Genomic DNA, 12,192 nt, shown 5'->3' with positions numbered 1-12,192 from the left:
TATATGGAAGTTTTGCGTGAAATATCGTTACTACTGTATATATCGATTTATTTGATAACACTTGTACTTGTAACTTGTATATATCGAAGTATTTGTTGATAAATATTGATACTCTCGTATATATACATCGACATATTCCAGAAAATATCTCTACTCTTATACATACCGAAGAATGAATTTCAATTAAAAATACTACACTGAAGTATATATTTCGATGTATTCCCGTGTAATATATAAACGAAGTATTTTGGTAAAATCTCCGTACGCTTGTATATATCGACGTATTCTGATTATTTCTAGTTCATGTGTTGAAAATCAAACCGATTCCTTTCCATTTCTTCCCGTATGTTTGGTAGCGATCGCGGAATATATACTTATTTTTCAATTAATTAAGGTTTTTAGTTGAGATAAAAAAGTCAGTGTCATGGGCGGGATTCGAACTCACGACCTTCGGCTTGATACGCCGCTACTCTACCACTTGAGCTATCGTGACTTCGATCCACTCGGACACTAACTTCCCATCTCAACCTTTTGAATTTTCCCGCCTTTTTTCATTTTTCAACGATAGCTCAAATGGTAGAGTAGCGGCGTATCTAGCCGAAGGTCGTGAGTTCGAATCCCGCTCGTGACGCTGATTTTTTTTATCTCAACTAAAAACCTTAATTAATTGAAAAATATTAATTGGTCAAGCGGACCACGAAAACTAGTGAATGTATATACTTATTTTTGAACATGTATGTTTTCGTTCTAGGGATGTCGAAACTCTATCCAGATCCTCACGGTTCGAGAAGGCCATATGACCCAAATGTGTTGAGAGGTATGTGCTTGTTTAGAAAGTGTTTTCCAACCCGTTTGCACGTCCGGTCCACCCAACGTAGACGGAGTAGCTTAGACATTATTTTTTGAAATTTTCTGTTGTTGTTTGCTGAAAAAAAATGTTACCCTGATCGTTATAAAACGTAGATTGTTCCAACTGTTCAAAAAGGGGTTGTTGATAAAAGATCGACAGTTAGTTGGGATTCTCAAGGCGTACGCGTTCACCCCTTTGCACATAAAAACCGGATTGAAAATAAAAACATCACTCTTAAGTTGAACAGCGGACGATAAATATAAAAGGGGGCACGCGTCGTCAATAATTCAAAAGAGAGAAGTGTCTTATACCTCATTTGTAACTTTTCGATGGCTGAGGATTAAACCGAAACAAATTCCTTCGTAAAAGGTGTTAATAGAAAACGTTACTGTCAGGTACAGGAGGCGTTTCGGTGGTCTCCGGTCATCCCCCTCCCAGCTCTAATGATCCCAGTCCGACAAGCGTCTACAAGCCACGGCAGGGTTAACTGGCATCATCCGAAGACAGAGCCCGGAGGTCTTGTCGATTCAGCTCGCCGTCCCGTTTGAGAAGTGGCTTTGTTACACTCAGTCAGCGACTAGTCACAATCCCTTGTTAAACCGTTGCCGGGTCCCCAGTTGAATAAACATTAGCCCCCAAGGCGACGGTTACAAAGGAAAACCGTCTTCATTTCAATTCCGTTTGATTTGGCAATATTTCCCCAATGGATGCGATGCACTGCAATGTACACCAGCTTGGATCCTTGTCCTAAGAAAATTCGATTCAGTAATTGCCCTTTGCCAGGTGTTGTTATTTTCATAGGTTGAATAAAGCCTTTAGTTCCGACCGTTTTTTCGTTAATTCGGGAAAGCTTTTAATTTACATTGTAACCCTTATCCTATATACAAATATAGTGACATAGAGATAAATGAAGTGACAAATATACAAATCTTCAAAAATCTGTACTAATCTTATACTTTACCTCTAAAGACTTGAATGAAATAATTACATTTAACGAAAAAAAATAGTAATAAACCAGTTAACATGAGAATGTTCTCTGTTTTTTGTTATTAGATGTCATCCTTCAGCACTGGTGGATGTTCATTGTTTGGCTTAAGGGCTCCCATTTTTCCATCTCTCCTTCCCTTTGTGACGTCACAGTTCATGTTTCTCCAACGGGCGAAAGGGAGGGGAAAAGGGGTCCACCTGTGCCAGAAGTTTGACACCTGTATATAATAACAAAAAAAGAATACATCCTATCAACTGGTTTATTTTCTTTTATTTTCATTAAATGTAATTATTTCATTCAGTTCATTAGTTGTAAAATATATGATTAGGTAAACATGTGTAGACAGATTTTTCAAAATTTATATATTTATCACTCTATTTATTTATGGATAGGATAAGGGCTGACGATGCTTACAAAGTAAGTGAAAAGCTTTCGCGAATAAACTAAAAGAAAAAATAATAAACCAGTTAATATGAAAATGCATTCTGTTTTTTGTTATTATATACAGATATCATCCTTCAGCATTGGTGGATGTTCATTGTTTCCCTTGAGGGCTTCCATTTTTCCATCTCTCCTTCCCTTTGTGACGTCACAGTTCATGTTTCTCCAACGGGTGAAAGGGAGGGGAAAAGGGGTAGTACATCCTTATGTCAACTGGTTTATTTTATTTACGTTAAAGGTTATTATTTAATTCAATTCATTACATGTAAAGTATAAGGTTAAGCAAACATTAGCATACACATTTTTAAAAATTTATATATTTATCACTTTATTAATTTATGTATAAGATTAGGGCTGAAGATGCTTAAGTGAAAAGCCTTCCCGAATAAACTAATAAACAGTTGGAACTAAAGACTTTATTGACATTCAACATACGATAATGTAGTTCCTCCGCAAAAATGGAACAAAGTTTGAAAAAAACGTTAGTTTATTCATTTACCAAAATAATTACATAAGCTGCACCATTATGAAATAATAGAAATGTTGCCCCCTTTGAAAGTTCTTCTGATCTAGAGTTTAGCATATATCGCTTGCACTCAGTAGATTTCTTAGAAAACACTTAGATAATCATCGATAATGTACAAAATCGCTTGAAATAACAATAGAAAATTAAAAGAAAAAAAAATTGCTTTTTTTGTCTTGCTTTTTCAAATTAAAACGGACCAATTATTAAATTTACAATGATATATACAGAATAAATATTTACATATTCTTTACAATCTCATTGGTACAATATAAAGTTACATAACCAAGTTTTTAACAGATCGTTTTCAAAATGAAGACCGACTTTAATTATAAAACTAAATTCAGTTGTTACTGCCAAACTTTCGACCTATTTTGAGGTCATCATCACGGCAAAACATCCTTAAATATATCTACGGAATGACATCGCCACGTTTTTAACAGGTAGTTTTCAAATTGCTTCGAAGACCGATTCGGTACCAACATTGCCAAGGACGAACTATTTATCTATAAAAACAAATTCAATGAATGATTGAAAACCATGTGTTAAAAACTTGATGATGTCATTCTGTAGATATACTTAAGATTGTTTTGCCGTGATGATGACCTCAAAATAGGTCGAAAGCTTGGCAGTAACATTTGAATTTGTTTTTGTCATCAAGACCATACCGAGATTATTAAACAGAATAATTTAGTAAATTAGTTCGGTTGGCTTTGTTCTTTTCAATCTTCTAACCATGTTTTAGTTGGCAGGTGTTTGGTTGTTTCCATCTTCTCTTGCTGTCTGAGACCAGTCTTTATGTATGTCCTTGTTCCGCATGTCCCAAAGTGCATTGACCATGTAAAATTTTATTTTGAAGCAATTAATTAAGGTTTTTAGTTGAGCTAAAAATCAATGGCCACCATCTTCGGCTAGATACGCCGCTGCTCTACCACTTGAGCTATCGTGACCTCGATCCACTCGGACACTAACTTCCCACCTCAACCCCACCTTTCGAGTTCCCCTCCTTGGTTGAGGTGGGAAGTTAGTGTCCGAGTGGATCGAGGTCACGATAGCTCAAGTGGTAGAGCAGCGGCGTATGAGCCGAAGATCGTGGGTTCGAATCCCGCTCGTGCCATTGACTTTTTTATCTCAACTAAAAACCTTAATTAATTGTTATATATTAATTAGTCAAGCGGACCACGGAATTAGTGAATTTATTTTGAAGTATTTGTATTTTGATATTGCTGAATTTGGTACAACCCACAGTTGAGAAATATCACATGTCCATATTGAGTTTAGGACTTGTTTATATAAAAATATTTTATTTCGTCTTTGTCTTATATTTCTGCTTTTTTTCCTTCACATATACAGCTGTACCGCTATGTGTAGAATAGCCGATCGATGGTGAGAGACGGAACATGGTCCAATGTTTTGCCTGACAACTTTGCATGTGGAGATTTATGCTGATTGAGCCTGATTCTCCATTTTTGTCAATTTATTTACCTTGTAACACGCCTTTTGAAGTATGGTGAATGATATCTGCATACATTGCAATTTTTACTCCACCAATATTTGAAAAATTGTTAATGGTCAAGTAAACTATAGGATCTAGTATGCTACTTTGTGGCATTTATTGTTTTTATTTGGTAATATTGGTTTTTTGTTTGATTTCTTATATTTGGTCAGGTAGGAACAGATATCTACATACTGCTATGCTTGGTGGCAAGCATAAGGTTTCTTGATGAGTCCTCTATGGCTTGCCAAAAGCTTGTTAGACAGCAAGGATGATGGCAGAACAATTTTTTTAGAGTGATTTTTCTATTACATGTCGACGCATTTGGTAAATCGTTGAATGTCTTGTTCGAAATGGAATTCTCTATAACATATCTTAACAGCATACCAAAAACGTCTATTTTACTGGTAGATCCTGGTATATCGATGTATGGTATTTGGAGTTGATTTTTTAATTGACACTATTTTATAATATTTATATGTTGTAATGCTTTTGTACAACGAATGACAGTGAAACATAGGCGTTACAGTGGAAAATGTATGCAATATCTAAAAAACCGCACGTGCATCGTGACATCTCGCAAACTAATCCAACACGTCGCATAATTGTTATTGAAATTTAATAAATTGTTGTTTTCATTCACATCGTTGTTAGTCGTTTCGGTGAGATTTTACAGTTGAAAGCTTGATCTTTTGTTTGAAGTGAGCTAATGTTAATTTAATTAAACCGGAACCATTTAACGGTCCATGGTCGCGTATATCACCAATGCCACGGGATGGGTATGCTCAACTAAATCTGCCGACAAGAATTATCATTTTACGGTTTGGACTGGTGCAAAACCGTAGGTCTCCTTTAAAACGGCAGGTGATCCTTTTCCTTTCGCGCTTTTTGGGTTTTTCTTTGTGGAAATCCTCCTGCTATAAAAAGACCGTCGTCAAAGGCAACTTTGAACGATGCCTAGAGTATTTATTGTACATAATCTTCTAAGATATCAGCCAGAAGATGAGAGCCTTCGAACTGAGTGATATTGCCGCCCGGTCCTATTACCACAGCACCCACCTGCTCTTATATTGCCTCGGCTATGCCCACCTCATCACACCTACCGGCTGAATTTTTATTTGGCAATCTCAAATATACCACTTTATTACTTCTTCGAGTATTTTCCTTTTCCACGGCCGTTTATTCACACGGTTGGCAATATATTTTTGAAAAGACGAGGCCTAGAGATTTCTTTTCTAAAGATATATGAAGTCCCCTAAGTTGCCTTTTCCTTGACCTAGGAACACGGGCATCTGTCTACGATAACTAACTTTTTCGCCCAGCAATAAGTCTATACATAAACACAAAAAAACTTGATTACTGTCAACATCAATTTCATATAAAGAAATATATATATATATATATATACACATACATATATAGTAAGTGCTAATATTTATAATGAATAACGAAATCGCTGTTTTTGATTAGTTGTGCAAGGGTATTGTCATATCGATTTATTGTAATTGATATTTGTGCATTTCTTGATTAATCGATAGTGAAAATTGTTTTGAATGGTGAAAATATGTGTATATATATATATATATATATATATATGTAAAAGAAAATCGATGTTACATGTTAACGTCATACTTCTTTTAAGCACATTTATATTTGTTTAAACTAAGTTTGAAATTTGCCGCGCACTACCTCGACTCGATTGTTAACAGGGAGGTTAACCTGTGGAGTAGATAACAAGTTAGGAGTGCATTGTTGAAGCGTTGAAAATCTAATATAAATAATAGCTCTAATTGTCGTTTCTTTTGTATTTTTACAAGTAAATTTGTATTATAAAACTTTTATTTACGTTTGTTCCTAGTATTAAATTACTTTTGTATTTTTACAGAGCAACACAATTTGGCTGATTATTTCATACCCCAAACGCCTAATAAGATTGTGTATTTTCTTTAAATTACACATTTTATATATATATATATATNTTGTCGTTTCTTTTGTATTTTTACAAGTAAATTTGTATTATAAAATTTTTATTTACGTTTGTTCCTAGTATTAAGTTACTTTTGTATTTGTACAGAGCAACACAATTTGGCTGATTATTTCATACCCCAATCGCCTAATAAGATTGTGTATTTTCTTTAAATTACACATTATATATATATATATATACTCCCTCAGACGGTTTTAAACCATGAGGAACGTCTTTCTTACTCTGTAATTGCCGATTTGTAAACTTTGTATATATATTACAGAATAAAGACATACAATAGTAGTATTTACGTATAATATATACGTATATATGAATATATAATAAATATGCAAAAACATTACTTTCGATAACATTATTAATATTTATTTAGGAATCGTGAGATGCGGTCTGGTGATGTAGGTTTCAGAAAAACATTTTCTTTATAGTGCCAACGTTTCGATCTTTATTGAGGTCATCTTCAGGGCCTTTCACACCAGACCGCATCTCACGATTTCTAAATAAATATCGATTAACGGTCACTAATCACCACACATTATTAATATTATTTGATCATCGATTTCACCATTGAAAACAATTTTCACTATACATTAAACTAGAAATGCACAAATATCGATTACAATAAATAAATCGATATGACAGTTCCCTTGCTCAACTAATCAAAAACATCGATTTCGTTATTTACTATCAGCATTAGTTCTTACTGTCGATTTTTCCATCAACTACTGTGGCTCGAATTGACTATCGATTACTGTTATGACTAAACATCGATTGCTTTCACTGTCTGTAATTCTAGTTAAGCGTTAATTTTAATTACAACATATCCATGTTAAATTACTTAACGATTAAGATACTATCGACGAGATTATCGATTACTCATACTCGATAATCGATTGCATGCTGTCTGTGTCTGTGTGTGTATAATAAGTGTATATATATATATATATATATATATATATTAGCTATCGATTACTCCCTCAATTTAACCGCAGTTTACAATATCGATAATTTTAGATATACGCAAATATTGATTATAACATACCAATGTTAATGTATTACCTTCAATGGCAAAATAGAGATGCTACTATCGATGTAATTATCGATCAACATCGATTTAACTAAAGTTTATATCCCAAATTACATTTAATTGAAAGACATCGATTACATAATCGATGATTTAATATCAATTAAACTGCAGCTTACAATATAGATTCTTCGAGATATTAGAAAATATCGATTACAAGGTGGATAAATGTATACCTTGTAATATATTTCCTGGTTTTCAAAATGTACATGTTTCTTTCGATGGAACAAGAAATTGCACAGCTAGTTACTACATTAATTACGACATTATCTATAATTACAATTAATTAAGGTTTTTAGTTGAGATGAAAAAAAGTTAATGGCACGAGAGGGGTTGAGATGGGAAATTGATGTCTGGGTGGATCGAGGTCACGATAGCTCAGGTGGTAGAGCAGCGGCGTATCAAGCCGAAGGTCGTGGGTTCGAATCCCTCTCGTGCCATTAACTTTTTTTCATCTCAACTAAAAACCTTAATTAATTGTAATGATTTAATTGGTCAAGCTGACCACGAAATTAGTGAATTTAATGAATTATCTATAATCATAATGTCACCGTATCAATTAACTATCGATTACACTATAGAATTAGTCTGAATCCAAGAGTTTAGTGATTTCACCATCGATGACTTAAAATCAATTAAACGGCAGTTTACATTATAGAATCCTCGTGATATACTTAAGTATCGATCACAAAGTGATTTTTATACATTATGTTTCTAAATGTACGTAATGTAACTCGAATTGTCATCCATTTCTTGGAGGACGTCGGTATTACCAATTCTGACATGAATCCCATTGAGCACTTAGAGACCTGTTCTTGTTTAAAAATTGAGTTCTGTTTCACAAGACAAAATACCTGATGCTTAGGAGACTTAAGTCCGTCACTAAATTATTTTCCTGTGTTTTCGTACGTGTTCTTTCAAACCATCGTAATTAAATAGTTGTTAATAAAACTCATAAATTTCTTATCTCGTTTAATTTGGTTTACATTAGAATGAGTATGTTGTAATTAATACAACGATAAAAATACTTATAGTTTGATATAACGAAAAATGTGTACTTTTTGGGCTTTGAGTGTATAATTTTGAAACTCGAATAATTAATAAATTAGCATAAAACGTGCAGTCGTTCGAGTGTTTCCGTTCCAAGATTATCCAGTAAATTACGGTATATTTACACGATTACAAGTGCAGCGGTGCGACGTCAGAGTCCTTGAAAACTTTCAAGAAGGAAAATTAAGTTTGTGCGTTAAGCAAGAAATTAAATTTCAGTGGGATATATTTTAAAGCGAAAAGTGAAACTTCATCGAATACCACATTTAATGGAGTTCAAAAGCCGACTGGCTTGAAAGTTAAGCCAACCTTCAAATCTGAAACTATGCGTTTTTTTTTGTTTTTTTTTTAATTATCCATAAGAAAAATAATTGTACAGTTTAACTTTTTTTTATAAAGAATGTCCCTTGGTTTTTAACTTCACCGACTTTTGAATTTATGACAAGATGTGACTGATAGGTGTGAAATCCCAGTCGGCCCGCCACTCTCCTCATAGGTATAACCAATTAAACACACTGGTCGTCCCCCAACGGTACCCTAAGGAAAAAAATGATGAGGGCGTTGTCGCAATGAAACCCCCTTTGGGGCGGCATCAGAAGATGAGAATGGATACCTGCTGGGGACGGAGAGGAGGACCCACGGGGCGGCCATATATCAATTACGTGGGTGGGGAAGCTCCACTGTTAAATAGATTTAGTATAGAGGCCTTCGGAGGGCAGTTTATATCAATAAAGCAAACCATTCCAGGGACACCGAACCCTGATTACGGACTCACACGTCTCATACGCGTGGACAATTCGGCCATTAACACCGAAAATGAACCCGGGAGGCTTAGTTGCTGAATAATATAAGGATACGACGTGAAGAACATAATGGTTAACGATGGAAACTTAGTTCCATCCACGTGTTGAGTCCGGGATGACTTACGATCAAAAGGCCAATTCGATTATAAACAACAATAATAAACCATTCACAAAGTTTTTCAATTCATGATATGTGTATAAATATTGATACTTGTTTGTTTCCTGAATAGACAAAAAGAAAAGATAATAAACCAGTTAATATGAAAATGCATTCTGTTTTTTTATTATTATATACAGATGTCATACTTCAGCATTGGTGGATGTTCATTATTTCGCTTGAGGGCTTCCATTTGCCATCTCTCCTTCCAGTTGTGACGTCACAGTTCATGTTTCTCCAACGGCCGAAAGGGAGGGGAAAAGGAGTCCACCTGTGCCAGAAGTTTGACACCTGTATATAATAACAAAAAAAAGAGTACATCCTATCAACTGGTTTATTTAATTATTTAGTAGTAAATATGGTAGTAATATAGTAAATTAATAGTAAATATTAAATATAAATAGTAGTATGTTAAGTATAATCTATAGTGCACGCAGTGAGTTTAATTGATTTTAAGTCATCGATCGCTACATACGATCGATAATGTCGGCGATAGTTGGACATCGATATGTTTGGTCGTGGTTACATCGATAGCAACACGTATATATAGAAAGGTATTATATAAAAAACAATATTTTGTAATCGATATTTACGTACATCTACAGTAATTTATAGAGCAAATTGTTTTGCGATTGATTTTCAGCATTGATGGGTAGTAGCTAGTTACTTTGATTCAGAGTAATTAGATAGTGAATCGATATTTGGCAATAGATAGATGATCGATGATCGGAAAAACATCGATGTTGTACAATTCCTTGTTGAATCGATGGTAACATGCGTTATTACGAAGTTGATCCCAATAAATTGAACGAAAATTCAGAAGTACTTCGTCAGTGTACCTCAGTGAAATGTTTGGTGTATAGTAACCGTTAGTTAATGATTATTTGAAGATCGTGAGATGCGGTCTGGTGTGACGTAGGTTTTAGAAAAACATTTTCTTTATCGTGCCAACGTTTCGACCTTTATTGTGATCATCTTCAGGGCCTGGGATATATAAACATTGTTTAAATTTCACATCCTACATGTATTTGTAAAATATAAACAATGTTTATCAATTCCTGGACCTGAAGATGATCTCAATAAAGATCGAAACGTTGGCTCGATAAAGAAAATGTTTTTCTAAAACTTACGTCACACCAGACCACATCTCACGATCTCCAAATAATCGTACCTCAGTGATGTCAAATATCCAGTTTTTTTAAAACAATATCTACTGGAACTGGAAGAGTTCCCGCTGAGCACTGCATCTGTACAGCTTATTGTACTTTATCCCTGGCTCCATTTTTGGGACACTAGTGTGAATTTGAGCACCCGGTGTGCCGGTGTTCTTCCATCGAAGAAACTCATGTTTGAAGTGAGTTGGGACCAAATTCAGGATCACTGAGATCTGATCCCGCCCCTTCCATTGATGAGTGCCGTGTCAATTTCTTTCAACTGCGGTCGCCGGACCACTTAGGCGTCAGAAAAAAGTTCAGAGGCGACGGTGGGGATCGAACCCACGACCGCGGGATCTTCTAGCCGAGAGTCTGACGCCTTAACCACTCGGCTACGGCGGCCCCCTGAACGATAGTTGGTTCCACTGAGTATGATAATTAGTTTGATTCCACTCCATACCATAAGTCAACTATGTTCGAAAAGGCTGTTTCTCTCGCATGGCACATAAAGCAAATCTTCACACACTGTCCCGGTCATCTGATTATTACAGACCAAACCACCACTCATCTGTGAAGGGTGACTAAGCGAGATGCTCATTTCCGAATAGTCGCCTTTCTGTTCGATGCTTCTCCATTAATAGAGAACTTTGGTGTCTTGAAGCTAGGATATTCTTAGGAAGCCTTCTGGTAACTGTTTTAGAGCTCACCCTTTCATTACGGACCGTTTGTATTTGAGTTAATTAAACATAAGCCCCTCCATTAACGCTAATTCAAGCTACCCAGAGTACTCAATATTCCATATTCCTCTGGATAATTGGGGATAGCCCTGCCATTTACGCAAATAAATTACATCCACATACTACAAATCATTCCGACTACTTTAAAGTACAGTATAATAATTGGGTATAGTCCATTACTTCATTCACCCTAATAAATTAATTCACACTTTTCTCGACTACTCAATATTCATTTTGAAAATTGGGAGTAAACCCCGTCTCCATTCACCCTAATAAATTAATTCGCACCCAGAGTACTCGATATTGCTCAGGCTTATTAGGCATAAGCCACTCCTCCATTCACTCTAATAAATTAATTCACACCCAGAGTACTCGATATTGCTCAGGCTAATTAGGCATAAGCCACTCCTCCATTCACTCTAATAAATTAATTCACACCCAGAGTACTCGATATTGCTCAGGCTAATTAGACATAAGCCACTTCTCCATTCACTCTAATTAATTAATTCACACTACCCCAAAGTAGTCAATATTCATCTTGGTTATTCGGAATCAGCCTCTCTATTAACGCAAATAAATGAATTCTCGCTACCCCTTAGTGCTCGATATTCCTTGGCTAATTCAGGATAAGTGCTTTAATTCACGCAAATAAATACATTCGTTCCAATGAATTGTGTTGGTACTGAGGTACCATGAATTTTTTTCAGAAACAAGTACCTAGACATTTTCAACTGGACGGAATTTTTTTTTTCTAATGTCTTTATGTACTCTGCATACTAGCCAATGTCAGACAATATGTTATGCGTATTAGTTTTGGGGGAATGCTATTGTGGCGGGAATTGAACCCACGACCGCGGGGTCTACGAGCCGAGAGTCTCTCACGCTGACCACTCGGCTACCGCGGCGTATATATATATATATATATA

At 35.3% G+C, this 12,192-nt stretch overlaps 1 protein-coding gene across 8 annotated transcripts in view; it reads left to right on the top strand.

Moving 5' to 3' along the window:
• LOC106663447 (tyrosine-protein phosphatase Lar) overlaps positions 1-12,192 on the top strand; it is a 312,386-nt gene that overhangs the window by 142,718 nt on the left and 157,476 nt on the right. For 5 of the 8 annotated variants that reach the window (XM_024229114.1, XM_024229111.1, XM_024229110.1 and 2 more), the window contains exon 4: positions 752-817. The exons of the other annotated variants lie outside the window; for them this stretch is intronic. In XM_024229114.1, the coding sequence (XP_024084882.1) occupies positions 752-817 (66 nt within the window). The remainder of the gene's footprint in view (positions 1-751; positions 818-12,192) is intronic. 8 annotated transcript variants of the gene reach the window in all.

The sequence above is a fragment of the Cimex lectularius genome, unplaced genomic scaffold, assembly GCF_000648675.2.
Source record: "Cimex lectularius strain Harlan isolate CLEC.00 unplaced genomic scaffold, Clec_2.1 scaffold334, whole genome shotgun sequence".
Classification (NCBI taxonomy): domain Eukaryota; kingdom Metazoa; phylum Arthropoda; class Insecta; order Hemiptera; family Cimicidae; genus Cimex; species Cimex lectularius.
The sequence above is the reverse complement of the archived record's forward strand: the minus strand, read 5'-3'. Positions and strand labels throughout refer to the sequence as shown.